The sequence below is a fragment of the Gossypium hirsutum genome, chromosome A06 (genome assembly GCF_007990345.1).
Source record: "Gossypium hirsutum isolate 1008001.06 chromosome A06, Gossypium_hirsutum_v2.1, whole genome shotgun sequence".
NCBI classification, from domain to species: domain Eukaryota; kingdom Viridiplantae; phylum Streptophyta; class Magnoliopsida; order Malvales; family Malvaceae; genus Gossypium; species Gossypium hirsutum.
This window is the reverse complement of record NC_053429.1, coordinates 112,440,660-112,465,124: the sequence shown is the minus strand read 5'-3', so window position 1 is coordinate 112,465,124 and position 24,465 is coordinate 112,440,660. Positions and strand designations below refer to the sequence as shown.

Genomic DNA, 24,465 nt, shown 5'->3' with positions numbered 1-24,465 from the left:
ATAGAAAGGAAAAAACGTTGCAGAAACAAGGGAAAGATATTTGTGAAAAATTTTACTTTTTTAGGGCATTATTACATCTGCAGCTTCCTGTGATATTTACTTAAGGGAATAAAATGGAAATGTAGTGTTTAACATGCACACAACGGTGAAAGAATTTCAATTCATGGGGTTGGACTACATTGCAACATATTACCAAGTGAAGGGCTGATTTGAAACTTAGGCTAAAGTTAGGGGGTGTATATTTTTATTAGTTACAATAATATTACCAAAAAACAATAATACTCGACATGATTACAATCTAAAGTCCTCGTCACCATAACAGTCAAAGCGTCTACTTCATATCCATTCAAGACACGTAGTCATGTGCATCATCAGCGACAGCGTTATCGGTTCTATGAGATGCACCTTGGTCTGTCCCTATTGTTCTCTTACTCATGTTAGCTCGTTGCACTAGTCGAACCAATGCTTCAACCACTTCCGACATAGGAGGCCGGAATTCGGGCTCCGGCTGTTCCAGAGAGACAATTAAAAGGATCAGTTAAATGCTACGGCAATGAAGATGAAACAAGCAGCTCACAAGTTGTCTTGGCATTTTTCAACCAAGACATTACCTGGACGCAAAGTGCAATAACGTCGGCAAACCGAGAGAGAGACTTAACCGGGTAAAGCCCTTCAAGTGCAGGGTCAACCATCTTAGATAGAGCATCAATATCATGCAGCTGAGGTGTTGCCCATCGAACCAAAGACTGCTCTAGTCTTGGCCTTGTGCTGTTCAAAACATTCGCATACTTAGAATTGCGGTGAACTAAATGGATGCTAATACATCGAACGATGGAATACCAAATACTTCATAGATGATTCCTCACCTATCAAATGGCTTACGTCCTGTGAGAAGTTCCAACATAACCACTCCAAAACTGTAAACATCACTCTTAAGAGAATACTGACCAGACATGGTAACTTCGGGTGCACCGTATCCAGACATGGTAACATCATCATGATTTAGTACCTGCATAACAAATACCCTACATTAATCATTCACTTTTAGCATCCAATTAGCTGCACCAGAAAACCCTAGTGCATTAGAGACCTGAATGATACTGTTCATAGACCATGAAATTCACAAAATTCAATTCAAGTGGAACGTAATGCTTTTTGAGGATGCATAGAAAGCCATTTTAAAACTTTTCAAACAGTCACTACATTTGTGGTCAAAAAATGGTTTGATACCTCTAAAACTTGTAAAAATACCAATTAACATATGCAATGCAAGTAATTGGAAAGAAGAATCCCATTGAACAAAAGAGACAAGACAGGTTCAAATATAGATGAAGTACAACATAGTTGTGCAGAGCTAACTGGAAACTCAATAACTGAACTAATGAGATTTACCTGATCTGCATTTGGAAAAAAGGTTGCCAAGCCTGAGTCTGAAAGGTGAGGATTGAGTTCAGCGTCAAGTAAGATGTTTTCTGACTTGATATTCTTATGAACAATAGATGGCGAGCAACCTTCATGCAGGTACCTTTAAGAAAAATTATGAATTCTTTGTAGCCATTTGACAAGAGATAATAATCACTAACAGCCAATAGATACTACTAGCATATTTACAAATAGTTAATTCTCAATTGTCATCAACTGGGTATTGCTAGGGACGCCAATATCTTCAACCTCATCACATAACTACCTGGCTTTGCAAGGTTCAAAGGGTCTAGTAACTAGAGTTGGCAAAACTTGAACACAATCTACATAAAATTGGTGAACAGTTTCACATGCATGATGCAAATGCCAAAACCCAGTATAAACGGAAAAGAAGACTAGGGAGGAAAATAGAAGTTACTGGGAATTAGGGGGCTCAACATTAGCCGCTTACAAGAGGGAAAAAGAGTAAAAGGAGATTAACGGCAGCCCCTTCTACCAGCTGTGATGATCTAAAATGAGATGAAATAATGGCTATTGTTCCCATTATCAAATTATTGACTTACTCTAATGCACGTGCAGTCCCCAAAGCAATTTTGACACGGGAGTTCCAAATCAATGGCTTGCTGTACTCATCTGATAGATGCAGAAACTCATGGAGTGAGCCATTTTTGTGGAACTCGTAGACAAGTAGGTGCTGTCCATGCTCTGAACAATAGCCAACCAGCTTTGTGACATTTGTGTGATGCAACTCGGAGATATTTGAAACTACCCCTATAAAATCATCAGACAGTTCACTGGGAAGAACTGATGTATTTATTTTCTTCACAGCAAGAACCTATGGCAGTATGAACACAAGGTACCAGCAAGGTGCGTACTGAGTAGAAAATTCTTAAAAAACTTATGGCAAGTAAACCACAAACTACGGGCAAAACAATTATGGAGATGAAAAAGGGATCTCTTAGGTTTTGCTTGTGTGCTTGGTAAGAAAACTGAAAAAATTGAAAGAAAATAATTTTCATTCTTTTATTTGAAAAATGAGAGGAAAGGAAATGAAACTTTTGAAAAATGCATAATTTTGAAACTAACATGCATGTCTCTCATTTGGAATAATTTGTTTTTATGTACTAGGATGGAAAATGGCCACCTTTTACCTTTCTTATTTTCTTTTCTCTCACTTTTCTTTCCTACCAAGCACACACAAAATTTATTTTCTTTTCACTTTTCCACACCCTCCTTCCACTTTTCCAACCAACCAAGTACTTTCTTATTGAAAAAACTCATGCACCACACTTAAAGATTGTAGAAATAGAGGTGCATACAAAGATTAAATATACTTATGAAAAGAGTATTTCTCAAGATAGAGCATGTAGTAAAACAGAAGTTGCTATAAAATATTAATGCACAGATCATGCTCCATTAATTTTGACATGAATATAGATTTTGCGGGAGGAAGATTCACACCTTGCCATCATCAAATTGAGCTCGATAAAAACGTCCAAAAGATCCTTCACCAAGAAGATTTTCAACACTGAAACTACCAGTAGCCATCTGGAGGTCTGCTATTGAATAAGATGCAACATTTTTAGGAGCTGCAACAGCCTTCTTAACAACAAAAGGCTTTTTAGAAAAGTCTTCTTCATCAAATGATTTGTGACGGTCAACAGGTGGGGGTCGAAGGTTTATTGAAGCAGGTGTATCAAAGGTCTTGGTGTCAACTGAAGAAGCAGACTGTATAGATTTCATTTCTGCAATGCAATTTTAAGCATGAGAAGAAACAAATAGTTTGATCAAGAGAAGCAAAAATGTTTTAGATAAAAAAAAATTAACATAGACATTATAAAAGCAAACAAATGCTATACAATTTATGTGCAGCCCACAGCAGCAATCACAAGTTAAATTACGTCTAGCAGTATACAATAGCATTTCAACATGATAAAATCAGAATATTTTGAAAACAACACCCCCTCCCCCCGGGGCTAAAAGTAGAAAAGAACCAAGAGGCTTCAGTTAGAGACTCCCATATCCCTTTATGAAAGCAAATGGCTTAAATTCACAATCTATGAAGAAATGCCTATCAAATCATGGAGTCAAGAAAGGATCTTCACAGAAGCATATTTTCTTCTAACTTACTGAATTGTTTACATCATAAGTTCTTTGCATTTCTACTACTTTGAGCATACATAGCATATTCAAATTGGAGTCTAAAGTTACAAAACCAAGGAGATAAGTTCTAAACGAAAGTCCTGGATATCCTTAAGAGATTTATTAACTACAAGAGTAAGTTTATAGCTTCTGCAGCTTGAATGAAAGACACGAAATCTCTTCATCAATAAATCCAATGCAGCAGCATTCCAAGCAACGTGAGCAAACAGTAAAGATAGCTATTTGGTGAAATTTAACTGGCCACCATGCAGAGTTGCAAATAGACTGTGTTACCTTGCACTTCATTAGAAGGAAGAGGAGCAAAGGGTTGATTATCAAGCTTTTCAATATCTGAGGATGTCCTCCTGGATCTTCTCTTCACCAGAAAGAATGCTACAAGAGCCCCAACAATAAGGATGGATATTACTATTCCTGCTATGCCTCCACCTCCAATCCCTGATTTGCTACCCCCACCAGGCCCACCACTAGAACCACTATCCGATGGGGAACTATTGCTAGCAGATTTGTGATTTCTATTATTTCTAGTGGCAGGAGGGGTACCAGGAGGAGGTGGAGGTGCAGGCCCCAAGCTCCAGGAATTACCATCCTTCCTGTCATGAAGATTATTCAGATTGAAATTGCAAAGGACTTTAATGCAAAGAAGTCATGGCACTTGATATTTAAGTCAAATGCTTACTGCAAATTGATGCTTTTCAATTGATCAGGTATCCAGCCAGTAAAACGATTATCGGAGACATACCTGTGAGACATAAAAACGACTATCACAAAGGTTAGTATTACAGGGTCATTTACATTATTTGGAAACAAAAGAATGATAACGGGTCACCCACAGAATGTCAAGGGGAAGATTGGCAAGCACATAAATAGTGCCTGTAAACTGGTTGTTCTGCAAGTACCTGCAAAAGGGAAAAAAGCACATTTCAGGAGATTCCACCATATGCACTTGTTCCACAAAAGATATTTCCTATACTACTTACATAGTGTTCATACTAGTAAGATTCTTAAAACTCTCAGGGAGATCACCAGTCAGAGAATTGAAAGAGAGATCCCTGAAGCAAAGAATAAAGATAACTGTTAGCTCAGTGTTAAATTAACTTAAAGATAGGCATCTACGGAAAACAACATAATCTGAATGGTGGTAGGAAGAACATTTTACAATGTAGAGAGGGAAGAAAGTGGTCCAAACATGTCACTCAATTGGTTCTGCAACTGGTTATGTGCAAGATTTCTGCATTTCCAGAAATAGAAAAGAAAAAAGAGTGCATCAATTTAAATTTCTACAGACCTTGTGTCAACAATTGAATATTTGGAACACTACTTACAGGTATTGAAGAGAATGCATCTGATTTATGGAATAAGGGACACTTCCAGTAAATTGATTAAATGCAAGATTTCTGCAGACAAGTGAACATTATATTATATAAAAATCGTTAAAAAATAAGAAAAGAAACAGAAGAAATAGGAAAGGAAACAAATACAAGTTTGAAACATACAATCGCTGCAAGTTTTGAGGAATATCATATGGTATATCACCTGCAAGATGGTTATTGCTCAAGTCCCTGCAGATTCGATCAAATATCACTATAAATATTACCTTATAGATGTAAGAAAAGAAAACCAATCCACTACTAAAGATTAGATTTCCTACAGTTCCTTCAATGATGTCAAACTTTGAAGGCTGTAACCCATTGACCCGGAAAGTGCGAGATTTGACAGCTTACTGAAAAAAAAAAAAGGCAAATAGAAGAATAGTTAGCATCAGCTGATTTAAGATATCTCAAAGGAAAAAAGAAAAAAAAAAAAAAAAGAAGATTACATTTCAGTGACACGTTGGTCTGAGCAAGTAACACCTTTCCAGGACTGCCCACATGGATCACCATTGTTAGCGGTCCACCCAGTTAGCTGCTGTGGTGAATTTAAACTGCTGAACATAACCCCTAGGGCAGAAGCTGCAAATCAAACATCCCACAAGGAGAGTAGTTTTAATCACAAGTATTAAATTCTTCCACTTCTCGGTTGCAAACGTTCATGGAAACCAATTCATTACAATCACTCATATGGACTACTGTGCTTCCATGCACACAATATATGTTTAACAAATTTATCTTTCTAGTAAATATATATTTAGCCATCCTTCAAGTGATTACTGACCTAGCTATTAATGAGCAAAATGGTAAGTCAGAAATTTAGCCAAAGCTACAGGAACCGCATCAAAACAGGGAATTTTGACATACAAATACAAGAGCTCTTTTTGGTCTTCATAATGCAGTCTTAACAAATAGTTAATTTGGGCTAATGCTATATCCATGCTTATACTGATGGTAAGGCAAGATAGCCATGAGTCCACAAGCATGGAAAAAAAATTGTATTAACACCCAGCAAGAGAAGTGGGGAGAAAGATTAGCTTGTTCCAGAAAGAAGCATTTCAGAGAAGAGTCAAAAAGATTAGAAATTTCGTCCAGGAATATATATCCTACAAACTTACGAGTAGAATTGAATTCAGAACTGAAATCCTAAACTTCCCATTCTTATCTCCATAATCTAACAAAACCCACCTTTGAAAGCAAGGTGAAAACTTTGCAAATAATAAACAAAACTGACGAAGTTTTAGCAAGAAAAAGGCAATGCAATCAAGTAAGTTCGTTTTAAGCCACAATCACCTAAAAGCAGATAAAGAACCAAAAAAGAAACACCACAGATGATACAGAATCGGCAAGAAAAGGTAGCCATATGCAGAATATAGAAATCTTAAAAAATATGGAGAAAAGGCAAAGGGAAAGTAACACAAACCATCTCCTTGATCTGTAGCAGCATTTGCACATCCCAAAATGCAGACTGTAAGCAGCACCAAAACCAAACCTTTTCTCCAAATTTCTGCCATCTCTCTCCAAAATGCTCACTTACCAGTTCCCACTAACCAGAAATGATTTTGGGTTTATACTTACTCTTCGTTCCTTTTTTTTTTCTAAATGATAATCTTTATTTTTTTTAACTCTAAAGAATTTATATTTATTTAGCCACTATAACTAAGTAAAAGCTAGCAGACACGACTTAACCAGTAGAATCCAAATCCCACAAAAGTTAAATATTTTTACATTGAACGGCCCTTGTCTATAACACGAATTACCATTTTTAATTCAATAAATGTTACATAAAATAATTTTTAATCAATAATTAAATAATTCTTAATTTGTTTCCTTACTTATCAATTAAATTAACTTTTTTTACATATATAAACATCACAAATTCCTTTTCTTTTCTTTTTTATAATTTGTTTCTTTTAATGTAACTTGCACTGATAAGAAAATGAAAATGCAAGGAGTCGCTTACACTTTTAGTAGGTGTATCTAGCTTTGATAATTGTCATTTCTTTCATTTAAAATGCTACCATTGCTTTGATTCATATGCCACTGCTAAAATTTTCCAATAATAAAATAGCATTCCTAACTTTCACAAGGCTTATATGTTTTTGTTTTTAAAATTTACATTATTATATTTTGGAATATGACAATTTAAGGTTGCGCCATATTATTACATAAAAAATTTAAATTTTTTTTTTAAATTTAGATGATAATATGATATAACTTAGATTATCATATCATTCAATGGGTCAAAACTAAAAAAATCACCAAATTCAAAAATTAATGGAAACTAAAAAGAAGATCTATGACTAAATTGAGAAAAACTGACAAGTTAAAAGGATTAAATATTACTTTTATCTTTTTTGTAATCATTATACCATTACTACCCATTGATTTTTTGGGGTTTCAAAACCACTCCATTGTCTTGCTTTTTGTTTTTGACAGATGTAAATTATGTGATCATAATTTTCGCATAGTTTCAGTTTAGAGCGTCAATTTCGGTTTAGATTCTTAAGCAATGAAAGGGTTGATAGGCTTTTGGGTTTCAGGCTGACGACTAGACTGTGACATTTTGAAAGGAGTGAGTAGCACTGTCAGACCCAAACTTGTTTGCATCTGCAATGGAAAATTACAGGCTTACAATCCGTGATTCCACCGCCAAATGTTCGACTTTTTATTTTTCCTTTTTAAAATCATTTTAACATTTGTGTTATAGAGAGTATTAACAGTAAAAGTAGCATAAATTTTCTTATAGTATATTTTAATTTTTATTAAAAAAATTAATTTTTATAGATGAGTGAATAAAATAGTGCTTATGTTAAAATTTGATGTTTATATAAAGTATAATAATAAATTTAGCCATCAACCTTTACATATTTATTCAATTTAATTCATATTCTTTTATTAAAAATTAAAATTTTTTGAAACTAATAAGGCTAAATAGTAAAAAAGGCCTTAGTAATAAATTAAAATTAATCAATTCAGCCCTTTTAAAATTTAAATATTATTTAAAAATCATAAAAATTATAAAAAAATTATAAAAAATTTAAAATTATAAAAAATTATAAATTATAAATTTTTGTTAAAAAATAATAATACCAACCCAATAAAAGAGTAGGGGTCAATTTTTTTAAAATACTATAACCATTAGATTTTAATGGGTTGAAATTGTTATTTTTAATATAAGTTTTATAATTTTATAATTTTTATAATTTTTATGATTTTAATAATTTTTTAAATTTAAAAGGGCTTAATTGATTTTTTTTAATTTGTTATTAATGCCTTTTTGACCTTTAGCCTTATTAGTTTCAAAAATTTCTAATTTACTTCAAAAAAAGAATAGGGGTTGTAACACGTAGGTTTGTGCAAGTGTACACAATCGTTATCAAGTAATAAGTAAGTATTGAGTTATTATCTCCACAGATATTGTATTTGTGTTAAATCACTTGATTGTAAAATTATCCTTAACAATTTGGTAAATAAAAACACAATATGGTTGAGAAGTGATAATTAAAATTAAATATATTAAACTAAATGCAATGATCCCTAATGCAAATTATCCTAAGTATGCAAACTATATGAATGGAATAGATTTTAGCAAGATTAAACACAATTTGCAACAATTATAACATAAATAAACTAGGACAATTACTTTAATTAAACTCAATTTATTATCAACATGCTTAATAACATTCGGAAAAATATTCCATGGAATCTCGATCTTTCATGAGTTTGAAAACCACATTAGGTCCTTTCGGAATCCTTTACTTAGTAAATATGCATTTTACTAATCCATATTTACTAAGGGTTTCTTAGCATTCGTGAGAGGTAACAGGAACATGTTAGGTTTGAAACAATTTAATCACACAAATCTAAAAATTATGTAGATAATAGAGCTTGGTTAGAGTTGTTATGTGACCTGTAATTTAATAGGGTTAGGATCTAAATTGAGCATGCACATTTCAATTATGTGTCCACTTGTCGTCGTCTGGTTAGGATCACTCAACTAATTCAGATGCATTTCAATCACGTATGAACGAAATACAGACTTGATTTTAATTAAAAACATGATCGATTGAGGCACAAACATTATAAGCATGAGTTAAATAAATATTATTTAATCAAAGCAATCATCCTAGCTTAAATAAAATTAAGCTAACATTGTTGTAAACAAGAACAAAGAACACATAGCAAACATTTTCATATTAAATTAAAGAAAAGAAAGATTAAACCCAAATTAGAGTGGTTGTCACCCAAGACTCTGACTGACGAGGCTCCTTCACTCATTAGCTTTGCTCCTTTGGTAATGGCTCTCCAAGGTGGCCGACCAAAGGCTTTTTAAGAGGCTTAATTGCTAAAATCTCTATGAAGAGATGATGCTAAGTGTGGGGAATGGAAAATGCTAAAAAGAATTGAGAGAGAAGAGAACGATGAGGGATAATGGATGAGGGATCAAATGAGGTCTTATTTATAGGTGAAGAAAGGAGGTTAGTTTGCTAAAAATAGAGAGGTTTAGTCTCTTCAAGCTTTTCCAATGAGTGGCTGACCATGCTTAGTGGATTTGAGTTGAATTTTGCTTGATTTTTAAGCAATTTAAATGCCATAACAACTTCGAACTGAGACTCGGTCAAATGTAAATCTTCGGGCAAATCTCTAATTTCTTCAACATTGCAAGGACCTTGTGTAATTGAACCAAAAAGTGGTTTATGTGTACAGCCATGTGTAGCCAAATTTGGGTTGACTTGGTCTTCAATTTGGACGAGTTTTTTTTTTTATAATCTAGCAAAACTATCAGACCTGTCCAGAATAAATAGATAAATTAAAGGACCAAAGAACAAAATTTATCCAATTTAAATAATTAATTCAAACTCAAATTATTAATGAAATAATTTAAAATGAATTATTAAAAATAATTTTATATTTTATTATTTAATTTAATCATGAATGACCCATTTTATGTCTTAAAAATATAATATGTTCAAATAAATATAAAATAAGTCATTTTATGCATGAAAACTATATAATAAAGCATAAAATCACATTTTAATAATTTCTATGTCCTAATTTCATATTTTCACATATTTCAGTAATTTATTAAACAATTACTTAGTTTTAACAACGGATTTAAGTAAAAATGTGATAAATTACATAGGAAAAATCCTATATATTTTTCAATTTACACACCCCCAAACTTAAATTATTACTCGTCCCGAGTAATGTTTATGCACAGCAAAAGTTCTTGCTAAGGCAAATTTGCTAATTGTGTAAACAACATCAGTCTTTGTCCCATAATCATGCATTAATGACTTCATGTTCATAGATCTTCTTTAATAACAAGTAATTCATATGCAAATATTTTTAAAGTTTTATACTAAGTTTCAAAATATGCCAACATGAATCATAGTTTGTATGTATGTCATAGACACAGATAACATTCTTCATTCAACATAATTTCTTATCAATCAAGCAAATAATCATAAACTTATTTATGATCTTCATATATTGAACTTAGTACTTTCTATCCACTAATGTAGGTGACATAATCATCAAATCAATAGGTCTTTTATAAGGTTATAATGGGGCTCGGTTAAAGGTAGGGATTTTAAGAGATGAGACATTTTGGTTTCAAAATCTTAACCTTTAACTGTCTTAGATTTCTCAAAATACAGCCTTTTTCTTTAAGTGAACCTTTGGAACACCTCCAAACTTATTTTGAACTCAAACTCATACATTTTTCCTTTTTTGGAGACTGAGCAAACTTTTCTTCTCTCATCCTTTATCTTTTTTTTTAAGCATGAACACATACATCTTTTTGAAAATTTCCTCAAATGTTAATTACCAAGACAACTTTAGTTAAGATGGGTGCCCAAAATTAGGATAACTTAAAAAGATGGTAACGTGGCTTATAATGTAAGTTAATTGCAATAAACAGGCCTTTAAGTTCAAAATTACAATTTCAAGGGTCTAATATCATAAGGTTGGCTTGAAAAGGCTCCAACGATCCAAAGAAATAGTGCCTATATTATAATATCCTGATTTTGGGCCTAGTCGGAATAGTGGTTTCGTGACCACAAAATTCGAGATAGAAATAATTATTTTATGATTATTTTAAGGTCTATGATATGATTGCATGATTGTGTGAAAATTTTGTGAAGAAATTTTATGCATAAAGTGCTTAAATTGAAATTAGGGACTAAATCGAATAATTTGCAAAACTTGCATTCTAGAAGTTTCTAGTATGAAATTGTTTTGAAATATTAATTAGGAGGTCTTAAATAGAATTTTACCAATTTCTAAGTCTTGGACAAAAATTGGACATGGATGGAATTTTTGGAAAGTTTAGTAGTTAGGGCATTTTGGTCATTTAGGGGTAAAATGAATTAAAATACAAAATTAAAAGCCAATTTTGCTCATCTTCAACCCCATGGCCGAATATAGCAAGGAGAAACCATGGCTAGGGTTTTTCAAGCTTCCAAGCTCAATTGTAAGTCCGTTCTAGCCTCGTTTTTAATGATTTTTACGTTTTTGGAGTCCCGGTAGCTCGATTTAGCTTATGCTAGCAATAATTTAACCTAGGGTTTATATTTGGAAAAATACCCATAGGTGAAATTTGTGTATTTTGGTGTTTTATGATAGAATATAAGGTTTTAAATTATGTTAGACAACTTGTGCTACTCGGTTTTAAGCGAAAACTAGCAAAAGGGCTTAATCGGTAAAAATACCTAATAGTCATAAGTACATGTTAGAGTGAGAATTTGATGTTTCCATAGAAGGGAAAAATGATCAGAATGTCATAAAACATAAGAAAATAGGCTGAATTTTAATTTACGAGCTTTGGGGCAAAAGTGTAAATATGCAAAAGTTTAGGGGCAAAATTGTAATTTTTCCAAAATATGATTTTGGGTCAATTTGAATAATGTGAGTCCTAATTAGACTATATTTTAAATGATAGAGCAAGGAAAACTGAAATTCGGGCTAAAATGGGGAAAATACCAAGTTGTGGACGAAATGGTAAAAATAGTCATTTTCGCATACGAGGTAAGTTCATGTGTAAATGTAGTAACATAATTGTCATTTTAAGCAATTTAATGTTGTTTATATGATATGATGCTGATTATTATCATGAAATATTATGCTTTGTGGTTATTGTTGAATAATATGTAATTATGTTAATTACTTGATGAGTATGAACTATCACCGAAGTATCAATTTCGATATTTCGTGGAAGATGGCAAAGATGTGTGATTGAGGAAAACGCTCGTTTGAACCTTAGGAATAGATTAGGATACAAGTGACATGTCACTAGGATATTTGGGCATCCGAACTCGTTGAGTTGAGTCCGAGTTCACCTATGGATGCGAATGTCCGAACTCGTTGAGTTGAGTCCGAGTTCGTGAGATGTAACTAGGCATCCGAACTCGTTGAGTTGAGTCCGAGTTCACTTATGGATGCGAACGCTCGAGCTCGTTGAGTTGAGTCCGAGTTCACTTATGGGCGGGTTACATGGTAGCTTGGCTACATATGTGGCACTTATGTGCAAACTTTCCATGTATCCGAATTATATTCCGATGTGTTCAACGGGTAAAGTTCTACTCAAATGGAGGAATACTCAAGATGAAAGGGACGTATTGGTAAGTGTTGTGAAATGGATACTTTGAACAGGTATGTACTTAACCCTCAGGTTGAAAACTCGATATAACAACAATATGGTAAGATGAGAAATGAAAATGTGATATGAATGTCTCGGTGATGATTATGCAAATGATGTTTTATGTTTGCGCATATAGTTGTGTTACTTGCTATTTGCATGTGAGCTTACTAAGCATTTATGCTTACTCCCTCCTTTTCATTCCTTGTAGTGTTGACAAGCCAGCTCGGAAATCGGAAACGGTCGGAGGCACGCTCACACTATCCGTATACCATCTTGGCATAATGGCTTGTATATTTTGAGTATGGCATGTATAGCATTATAATCATTTTGTGTATATGGTCTTATGATATGGTTATTGAGTGGTATGGAAATGCTTGGTAATGATTAGCCATTGGAATGGCTAATCATGATCATATTTGGTGTTATGTATGTCAAATTGCTAGCTAATCCATGGAAACCATGAAATAGGTAAAATTTACCATAAAATAGATTCAAACAGCAGTAGTGACCTGAATTTGAAAAATCACTAAAAATAGTATAAATGAAATTAAATAATGAATAAGTTATGGAATCGAAGCTTGATGAGTCTATTTTCATATGGAAGAAGCGAAACAGGTATATGAGCTATATTTTATGAGATGTTTAAATTTTTGTGAAACAGGGCTAGAGCGATTTCTGGATCCCCTGTTCTGACTTTGGAAATTCACCATAAATTTTAAAAAGATAATTAGAAGTCATTCTTTATATGTAAAGATTCCTTATTGAGTCTAGTTTTATTAAAAACAAAATTCATAGTCAGTGAAGCTCTGTACAGGGAGATATCTGATTCGTAATACACAGAGGTCAGAGTAGTCAAACCCTGAAACAGGGGAGGCTTTAACTAATAAACTGTACTAATTGGCCCAACCAAAAGTTCTAGAAAAAAATTAATAGATAGATATATGAGTCTAGTTTCAGGAAAAATTTACGGAATTGGATTTTGAGTTTCGGAACTCGAGATATGATTTTTAAAGCAACTATGACGCAGTTAGCCAGCTTGTCTGGAAATTTTAAAATGAATTGTATGAGCTGTTTAAGTAATGAATTAAGTCCGTTAACACCTCGTGTTCGACTCCGGCAACGGTCTCGGGTACGGGGCGTTACATATATCATTTTAGATTTTTATGTTCCCTAGGATTTCGCCTCAAGAAAGTTACTAAGTCAATTTTAAAGATATAAACCTTTATGCATGTCTAATCTCAAGAGAAATTAAGTTTTCATGGAAAACGTACTAAGGCTAAGATCATACAAGCATTCTATTCTTCATGATAACATACTTTCACTCAAAATCATCATTCATACTTGCATACAAACTATCTCATTAACAAAAAAAAATGTCTCTAAACATTACTTTATTAAAACATACTTATGAAAGAAATGATTGAAACATACTTGAAAATTTTAAAAATTTGAGCAATTTATTTGCCTTACCGCCTTTAAAAATAAGCAATGTTCTCATTGCAAGAACAAAGTAATGAATTAAAACTGAACACCAGATAGGGTTGAAAAGAAAGAGAGGTGAATCATTAAGACTGCTTAAATATCAAATCTTTCCTAATAACCCAATCTTAGACATGTTCATTCCTATTACCACATTACTTAGTCTTTTTCTTTCTAAAGAAGTGCTAAGTTTATTCATGCTTGTTATGTTTTATTCTGCAGAAATTAAATCCTAATTACGAAAGAAATATATTCCTAAAGACCTAAAAATAATTAAATAAATCAAGACAAGAATCCCCCTTTTATTTTTCTTACTCATTCCACTTGTCTTTTTCAGCTCCATCTCTGCTTGCATAGTCATTATCTTCCGTCCATGTCTCAAAGATAGCATCTGAGAGCTCAGGAACAAAAGTATTAGAAATATTCTTTAAAGTATTTCAAATTGAGTCATCTCTAATTTTTGTATATTTCCAGTAAGTTTGTTGTTGATTGTGCATGAACTTGCACATATCCATCATAATTGACAACTCTGATTTCTTTGAAGCACTTGCAAAAGTCGACATTGGAGTTGTAGATTCAAGTTCAACACTAAGCTTGACTGTTTCTTTTTCTGGCTCAACCTCTGGTTCAGGGGTTGCAGATCCTTCAACTAGTTTAGGACTGTCCGGCTCCTTGTCAGATTCTTCTTCTTCAGTGTCTATAAATTGAATTAGTTTCAGTTTCAGTTTCTTTTGTTGACTCCTCAGTATCTAGCTCAGTTGGCTCTTCTTGCTCGCCTTGATTCAACTCATGCACCTTCTCTACTAACCTTTCAAGATCATGATTTGTAATACACCCTTGAACATATTGCCTCTTCAGATTTGCTTATGTTTTAACATAGGCCCTTAAGAAAGTGAAGTGATTAATGATGGGAAATAAGCACTTCCTGTCTTCTTTTTAGCACAATCATGAATTTCTTTGAGAATAATTTTCCCAACATTAATGGACTTTTCTGTCAAAATTGCATATAACAAGATCATTCGTTCCATCGAGATGGTGGAATTATGTGAGATAGGCATAAAACTGTAATAAGCGAAATAAAACCATACCTTTGCTACTGGTTTTAGGTATTCCCTTCGGCAAGAATGGCTCCCATACTTTCTTATAATCCATTGCGATCCTGGATTTGTCACAACATCAAGCACTTGTTGAAGAAAACCCCAATTGATATTGTTTATCATAGGGTAGAACTCATCTTTTTCAACATCAGGTAAGTTAAACAAATCATTGATGGACTTAAAAGTAAGAGGTACTTTTTTCTTTCGAACGATGACCTCAGTAGCATCTTCCATAGTCAAACTAGCATAGAATTCTCGAACTAGTTCATCATCGGGAAATGAACGAGCATCACAAAATCGTTCGCACTTGAAATTAATTTTCTTTCTAATCGGTATAGAAAAACCATCAAATCATGACTCTTCAAGTTAAAACCTCTTTTCGACATCATAGCTTGATGCTTGAAGATTGAATCAAATCTCTCTTTCACTTCTTAATCGATCAAAATCGAGTTTTCAAGAGTAGTCTTTGAAGATCTAGTTCTTTTGCGAGACATGTTATCTTTTCTTGAGAATTTTGAAAAGTTTCTGTATAAGGGGGAAAAGAGAAATCGGCAAGGTGGGTAAGGACTTGCTACGATGAAAATCTTACGATGGCAAGGATGGTGTGACGATAACGACAGTGTGCGATAGCAACGGTGGTGTGCGGTGGCAATGTTAGTGCTTCGGCAATCTTCTTGCAGTGGCAATGGGTGACTTTGGCAAAAAGAGAAGAGAGACTGAGGTTTCTTTCAAGAATTGAAGCTAGCGGCATAAGAGAGAGATTTAGGGATTTTTAGGGTTAAACAAATTACTTTGAGGGATATGAAAAATAGTAGAATGAAGAGGAGTTTATATAAGGAAGAATTAGGGCAACATGTAGCAAAAATTTAGCTGTATTAAGGTTACTTGGGCGGCAAGTAATGGGAGTGGCGCCAAAGTATGGATTTTTCCCTCCTTTTTGCTATATTGGGCTTCAAACTCAGACTGTATTTATAAACTTACTCAAGAAAAAAAAATGATTAGTATTTGGGCCAAATTTGACCCCCTTTATTAATAGAAAAATTTAAAATTTAAACAAAACAAATGAAACTTCAAAATTTTAAATCTTAATTAGAAAATTTCTTCTTAACAAATTACATTAAATTAATTCCCAGGAAAGGTTGGAGGGGTCATAGTAGTCCTGCTTAAGTTCCAATCTCCTTAGACAGAATTAATTAAATGTAATAAGTTAAGAAAATAACTTCTAATTATTTATTTATTTACAAAATGAGTTCATGAAAAATCAAGGGTCTGTTAATTTAAACGAGGATTCAGCACGCTTAACTTCACCATCCCAACAGTGTTTGAGACATTGACCATTAACTTTAAACGTACCTCTGTAATTGTCCCATAATTCAATAGCTCCATAAGAATAAACTCGGTAGATAGTATAGGGTCCTTTCCATCCGGACTTAAGCTTCCTAGGAAATAACTTCAACATTGAATTAAACAACAAAACCTTCTGACCTTCTTTGAACTCGCGAGGTTGTATATGACTATCATGCCATCTCTTTGATATTTCTTTATACATTTTGGCATTCTCATAGGAAAACAACCCCAGCTCTTCCAACTCTTCAAGTTGTAACATCCTCCTCTCACCAGCTTGGTTAAGATCAAAGTTCAACTGTTTCAAAGCCCAGTGAGCTCTATTCTCCAACTCTAATGGCAAATGACATGCCTTTCTAAAGACTAACCGATAAAGAGTCATTCTTAACGGTGTCTTAAATGCTGTTCGATAGGCCTATAATCCATCATCGAGCCTTCAATACCAACTTTTTCTGCTAGGGCGTACTCCCCTTTCAAGGATACCTTTGATTTCACGGTTCAATCTTTCAACTTACCCATTAGACTGGAGGTGATAGGCAGTAGCAATCTTATGCTTCACATCATATTTGTCAAGTAACCACTTAAGCCATTTGTTCACAAAGTGAGAACCTTCATAACTAATAATAGCTTTTGGTGTCCCAAATCGTGTAAACACATGTTTATGTAGAAATCGCATGCCTACCTTAGCATCATTTGTAGGGTATGCTTCAGCTTCAACCCACTTGGATACATAGTCCACAGCAACTAAGATGTATTTGTTCCTATATGAAGAAGGAAATGGGCCTAAGATGTTAACGCCCTATACGTCGAATAATTTAATCTCCAAAATGTTTGTCAAGGGCATCTCATTCCTCCTTGATATATTTTCGGTCTTTTGGCATTTATCACAGTTCTTCACATAAGCATCTTTAAATATTGTAGGCCAAAAGAAACTTGCTTGCAAAATCTTTGTTGTAGTCTGTGTACCACCAAAGTGTCCCTACTTGGAGATGAATGGCAATTATACAAGATCTCAGCAATCTCATTTTCAGCTACACACTTTCAGATTATATTATCTGCACACTCTTTAAACAAAAACGGATCCTCCCCAAAAAAAATACCGATTATCATGAAAGAATTTTTTCCTTTGTTGGTATGCCATTTCTTGAGGAATTATTCCACATGCAAGATAATTGGCAAAATCAACAAACCAAGGTGTTTCATGAATTCGACTTACCAATAAGTGTTCATTTGGGAAATTCTCTTTGATAGGCACACATGATCGAGTTACTTCGTCTTGTTCCAACCTCGACAGATGATCAGCTATTTGATTTTCGACACCTTTTCTGTCTTGGATCTCAAGGTCAAATTCTTGGAGTAAAAGTATCCAACGAATTAGCCTTGGTTTCGCATCTTGCTTTGTGAGCAAGTATTTAATGGCCGTATGGTTAGTAAATACTATAACTTTGGTACCTAAAAGATATGAGCGAAATTTGTCAAAAGAAAAAACTATAGCAAAGAGTTCCTCTTTAGTTGCTGTATAATTGAGTTGGGCTCCCGTTAAAGTTCTACTTGCATAATAAATAAGGTGAAACACTTTGTTTCTTCTTTGACCTATCACAGCTCCAACGACATAATCACTTGCATCACACATCAACTTAAAAGGTGAGCTCCAATTAGGTGTAACGATTATTGGGGCTGAGATTAACCGTTTTTTCAGATCTTCAAAAGCTTCCAAACATGCTTTGTTGAAATCAAACACTGTATCTTTCTCTAACAAAAAACAAAACGGTTTAGAAATTTTTGAGAAATCTTTGATAAACCTTCGGTAAAACCCAACATGGCTTAAAAAACTTCTGACTCCTTTCACATTAATTTGGGCCGGTAATCTTTCAATTACATCCACATTTGCTTTATCGACTTCAACTTCTCTTTTTGAGATTTTATGCCTTAAAATAATCCCTTCCTTAACCATAAAATGGTATTTTCCCCAGTTAAGAACAAGATTCGTCTTTTTGCATCTCTTCAGTACCTTAGCCAAATTACTCAAACAAATATCATAAGTGTTAACAAAAACAAAAAAATCATCCATGAAAACCTCAACAAAATTTTCAACCATATCATTGAATATTACCATCATGCATCGTTGAAATATTGCAGGTGCATTGCATAATCCAAAAGACATTCGCCTAAAAGCAAACATACCATATGGGCAAGTAAAGGTTGTTTTATGTTGGTCCTCCAAAGCTACAACTATTTAGTTATATTCCAAATAGTCATCTAAAAAATAATAGAATTCATTACCTGCCAATTGATCTAACATCTGATCCATAAAAGGCAACGAAAATGGTCCTTCCGAGTGGATTTATTTAATTTTTTGTAATCAATACAGATTCTCAAACTAACAACAGTTCTAGTTGAAATCAACTCGTTACGCTCATTTTCAACAATCATGATTCCACCTTTCTTCGGCACACACTGCACTAAACTTACCCACGAACTATCTAAAATAGGATAGATGATTTTTGCATCTAACCATTTGATCATTTCCTTTCTCACAACTTCTTTCATAATAGGATTGAGCCTCCTTTGCCCATCAATTCAAGCTCTTTCACCTTCTTCCAAAATAATTTTATGCATGTAAAAAGAAGGACTTATACCTCGAATATTAGCTATGGTCCAACCAATTACTTTCTTAAATTTCTTTAGAACAACAATTAGTTGCTCCTCTTGATTTTTCGTCAGTTCTGCTGAAATAATCACAGGCAAAGTGGAACAGTCACCTAAATAAACATATTTCAAATGGGAAGGAAGTACCTTTAGTTCGAGTTTAGGTGGTTCTTCAATTGACAACTTGGTTTGCACAAATTCTTTGACTTCTAACTCCAACGGTTCAAACCGTGTGGATTGAATAAAATTCCTTGGATTGGCTTTCATCAAAGCCATGTTTTCTTCACATTCTTCATCCTCCAAAGGGTCAAGGTCTAAGGCTTTCTCCAATGGATCTTCAAAATTGATTTCCATAGAAACCAAGGTTTCTATCTCTTCCATAACTGAACACTCTTCTACCGGATCGTCTTGAACTCGCATGGTGAGTTCACCTTTCTGCACATCAATTAACATTCCTCACTTGGCTAAGAAATGTCTCCCAAGGATGATCCACACTTCCTTTTCTGCTTTAAAATCTAAGACAATGAAATCAGCAGGAAAAATAAATTTATCAACTCTTACCAAAACATCCTAGACCTTTCCTTCTGGATATACTAAAGATCAATCTGCTAGCTAAAGCGTCACAGTTGTAGGTCTTACTTCACCTATCCCTAGCATCTTGAAAATAGACTTAGGCATCAAGTTGATACTCACTCTTAAATCATACAAAGTTTTACCATAATAAGATTCACCAATGTTACATGGTATAGTAAAGCTTCTTGGGTCCTTCAATTGCGGTGGCAGTTTGTTCTGCAGGAACGCACTGCACTCCTTTGTCAAGGCAACAGTTTTATACTCACTCAGTTGTTTCTTCTTGGATAGTATATCCTTCATAAACTTCACATAATTTGGCATTTATTCTAAAGTCTCCACCAACGGAATATTGATGTGTAACTACTTTAGAACATCCAAAAAAACTTGTAACATATAGGTTTGTACAAGTGTACACAGTCGTTATCAAGTAATACGTAAGTATCGAGTTATCGTCTCTACAGGGATTGTATTTGTGTTAAATCATTTGATTGTAAACTTATCCTTAACAATTTGGTAAATAAAAACATAATATGGTTAAGAAGTGATAATTAAATTTAAATATATTAAACTAAATGCAATAATCCCTAATGCAAATTATCCTAAGTATGCAAACTATATGAATGGAATAGATTTTAGCAAGATTAAACATAATTTGCAACAATTATAACATAAATAAACTAGGACAATTACTTTAATTAAACTCAATTTATTATCAACATGCTTAATAACATTCGGAAAAATATTCCATGGAAACTCGATCTTTCCTGAGTTTGGAAACCACATTAGGTCCTTTCGGAATCCTTTACTTAGTAAATATGCATTTTACTGATCTTTATTTACTAAGTGTTTCTTAGCATTCGTGTAAGGTAACAGGGACGTGTTAAGTTTGAAATAGTTTAATCACACAAATCTAAAAACTATGTAGACAACAGAGGTTCGTTAGAGTTGTTATGCAACCTGCAATTTAATTGGGCTAGGATCTAAATTGAGCATGCACATTTCGATTATGTGTCCACTAGTCGTCGTTTGGTTAGGATCGCTCAGCTAATTCAGGTGCATTTCAATCACGTATGAATGAAATATAGACTTAATTTTAATTAAAAACATGATCGATTGAGGCACAAATATTATAAGCATGAATCAGAAAAATATTACTTTATCAAAGCAATCATCCTAGCTTAAATAAAATTAAGCTAACATTGTTGTAAACAAGAACAAAGAACACATAGCAAACATTTTCAGATTAAATTAAAGGAAAGAAAGATTAAACCCAAATCAGAGTGGTTGTCACCCAAGACTCTGACTGACAAGGCTCCTTCACTCCTTCGCTTTGCTCCTTTGCTGATGGCTCTCCAAAGTGGCCGACCAAGGGCTCTTTAAAAGGCTTAATTGCTAAAATCTCTATGAAGAGATAATTCTAGGTGTGGGGAATGGAAAATGCTAAAGAGAATTGAGAGAGAAGAGAATGATGAGGGGTGATGGCTGAAGGATCAAATGAGGTCTTATTTATAGGTGAAGAGAAGAGGGTAGTTTGCTAAAAATAGAAAGGTTTAGTCTCTTCAAGCTTTTCCAATGAGTGGTCGGTCATGCTTAGTGGATTTGAGTTGAATTTTGCTTGATTTTTAAGCAATTTAAATGCTATAACAACTCCGGACTGAGACTCGGTCAAATGTAAATCTTCGGGCAAATCTCTAATTTCTTCAACATTGCAAATGCCTTGTGTAATTAAACCGAAAAGTGGTTTATGTGGGAAGCCATGTGTAGCCGAATTTGGGTTGACTTGGTCTTCAATTTGAATTTTTTTTTGTAATCCAGCAAAGCTATCAGACCTGTCTAAAATAAATAGATAAATTAAAGGACCAAAGAACAAAATTTATCCAATTTAAATAATTAATTCAAACTCAAATTATTAATGAAATATTTTAAAATAAATTATTAAATATAATTTTATATTTTATTATTTAATTTAATCATGCATGACCCATTTTATGTCTTAAAAATATAATATGTTTAAATAAATATAAAATAAACCATTTTATGCATGAAAACTATATAATAAAGCATAAGATCACATTTTAATAATTTCTATGTCTTAATTTCATATTTTCACATATTTCAATAATTTATTAAGCAATAACTTAGTTTTAACAACGAATTTAAGTAAAAGAGTGATAAATTACATAGGAAAAATCCTATATAATTTTCAGTTTACAGGGGTCAATTTAAATAAATGTGTAAAGGTTGATGGCTAAATTTGTTATTATACCTTATATGTAAACACCAAATTTTAACTAAGGTCTTTTTGACCATTTAGTATAAATGTATAGACTTTGCTCACTCATCTAACGTATAGGAGATAATTTTTACATTTTTTAGTAGACAGGTAAAACACAATCCAGGTTTTAGTACAAAGGGTTTTATGGTACTTTTACCAAGTATTAATGTATTATTTTTTACACATATCTTAGTATATAAGTTAACAATAAACTAATTCATTTGATAATATTTAGTCACTCTCATAACCTGTTTTTAATAAATAGGAAAGGAAGTTTTCGTTTATTTAAAAAAAATCTTAATTTTTACAAATTCTTTTACCTATTTATTTAATTTTACATTTAAATTTATATTAACTATTAATTATACAATTTATAATAATAAATTTATTATAATATTATATAGTTCGTTATTTCCTTTGAAAATTGACCTACGGTGGTAATAACATTTGCAAATTGCACCGTGCCTTTCATTCTTTTAAGGTATTAGGTTTTTCTCCAATAATATTTTTGTCACATTTTAGTTATTCATTTTTTTTCATCTATTTTATCTCTTAAACTTGATTATTTTTCAAATCATCCTAAAATGAATGGAAAAGTTAACTTATATTAACATTGCTGATATAACATACACATGGGTTTTCACGTGGAACCCAAGACAGTAATTAATTAATTTTTTAAAAGTTTAAAAGTTTAAAATTAAAATTATTAAATTTACTTTAAAAAATACAAAAATTATTAAAATATACAATTTTTAATTTTTTTATTTTTAAAAAATTAATTAATTGGTAATGGACATACGTGTGGATTGTCATATGAAAGTCACATCAACAAAGTTAACAAACGTTAATTTTTTTATTTATTTTGGGGAAAGTTAACAAACAATGCAAGTTCAATAGTTAAAAGGGGCGAAAATTTAAATAAATAGCTAAAATAATTTTTTTTATAAAATTAGAGGATCAAATAAGTCATTATATATTATTTATGGTTTAAGGTCAGGATAAATATAGTATGTAAATGAATATTGGAGCGGTTAGTTAAGTCTTGATTTATTAGTTAGGGGAAGTACTTGGATCTTTCAACTATTCACATTTAATTTTTATGGTAAGTTGATATGTGGGTTTTCATCCTATTTTTTGTGCATGTCATTTACGAATTTTATTTGATTTTTTCAATTAGTTTCTTTTATTGTATTTTTATTGATTTGATTATATATTATAATTGAAAGTATATATATTTCTACTTATAAATATGTTGAATTAATTTTTAAATATTTAGAAACAAATCTTTAAATTTATATTTAAATATATAAATATATAAATATAAAATACAACATTTTTTTTGGTTCTAAATAAAATACAAACTGTTAAAATATATAAATAGGACAAAATATTAGAGCTGTAAAACTTAAAAGCTGTAAGGTCAAATTAACAGCTTTTTCTTTTCAAGGGTTTTGTAATGGAGTTCATGACCACCACTAAACTAGAATTATATAAAAAAAATACTTTTTATTTGAATCTACACATGAATTATAGCCCCACACTAAAGTCCTAAAAATGTTTCCTCTTTATTTGCTTGGTTTTTATCTAAAAGACTAGACAAAAAAGCTTGATGTATGATGTGTTATATGAAATTATCTAGTTGAAGACAACCATCTCAATTCAAAATTGTTGATACAGTTATACAACAAGAAGAAGATATGGAGGATGTGATGAAAATTATTGAGACCGATTTACTTAGTCGGGATGAAAAGTCAGAGGTTAAAAAGAGTATATAAAGGAAGAGTATAAAGACTAAGTGTTGAAGGTAAGCTTATAGAGTATAGGCTTAGTATCTTTGGAGAGCTGATGCTTCCTTTATTGTTCTTAGAGGTATTATAGGTGGGGTCTCGTGTAAGATAGTGTAACTTGTTGGACTTGCCATCTAGCCATCATTGCCGAACGTGTGGTGTGGATGTCTTTGATGGGACGAGGATGTCTATGATGAGACAAATCCTGTCATTCATTCTAGCTTGGTGGTACGAAGCAGTTGAACCCACGTAAGGTTTGGTAACCAATGATATCACATTCTTAACAAAAGTTCAAGGCTTAGACCAGCGGATGGTTTCTGCATGTCCAAGTGGTTGGAACGAAAGGTGACCTTTCGCCTGACCACTGTCGAGTTTGCTACTCAGGCAGCCTTCCGACTTTCCATATGTCTTTAATTGGGTAGGGGGTATAAAAATATCCCCCCATTGAGTCGAAAAAGGGTTTATAAATGTATTGTTCTACCTCCCATTTCTGTTCTTTTGATTTATCTTGTAGTTCATTTCTGGTTTCAATGAGCTAGCGGAGGGACCGATTGGACATATGTAATTGAAACTCAAATGTTTTATAATTAAGTTTCATCATTTTGCCTATTATAAACTCATTTAGTCACAAAGTCATTCCACTATAATATCGTAACTGAGCTCT

At 32.8% G+C, this 24,465-nt stretch overlaps 1 protein-coding gene across 2 annotated transcripts; it reads right to left on the bottom strand.

The window, feature by feature from the left end:
* Positions 1 to 39: 39 nt before the first annotated feature.
* On the bottom strand, positions 40 to 6,576 carry LOC107961844 (protein STRUBBELIG-RECEPTOR FAMILY 6). Of its 2 annotated transcripts, none has more exons than XM_016898006.2 (16): positions 6,376 to 6,576; positions 5,402 to 5,534; positions 5,234 to 5,305; positions 5,079 to 5,144; positions 4,908 to 4,979; positions 4,742 to 4,813; positions 4,563 to 4,634; positions 4,416 to 4,481; positions 4,262 to 4,324; positions 3,859 to 4,175; positions 2,884 to 3,167; positions 1,986 to 2,257; positions 1,393 to 1,525; positions 867 to 1,009; positions 612 to 768; positions 40 to 508 (listed from the first exon to the last, which is right to left on the bottom strand). In XM_016898006.2, exons 1-16 carry the CDS (start codon positions 6,464 to 6,466, stop codon positions 347 to 349), a joined length of 2,175 nt encoding a protein of 724 aa, XP_016753495.1. In that variant the 5' UTR covers positions 6,467 to 6,576; the 3' UTR covers positions 40 to 346. The 2 variants fall into 2 exon arrangements, with proteins under 2 accessions (XP_016753495.1, XP_040971549.1); XM_041115615.1 differs by lacking the exon at positions 6,376 to 6,576 and adding an exon at positions 5,737 to 5,965.
* Between the last annotated feature and the right edge of the window lie 17,889 nt (positions 6,577 to 24,465).

Bases quoted from the DNA above. Each gene is read 5' to 3' on its own strand.
- LOC107961844 (XM_016898006.2), bottom strand. From the start codon at position 6,466: ATGGCAGAAATTTGGAGAAAAGGTTTGGTTTTGGTGCTGCTTACAGTC. The intron at 5,535-6,375 runs GTTTGTGTTACT...TTTGATTTGCAG, and splicing joins TGCTACAGATCAAGGAGATG to CTTCTGCCCTAGGGGTTATG. The intron at 1,010-1,392 runs GTAAATCTCATT...TTTGTTATGCAG, and splicing joins TTTTTCCAAATGCAGATCAG to GTACTAAATCATGATGATGT.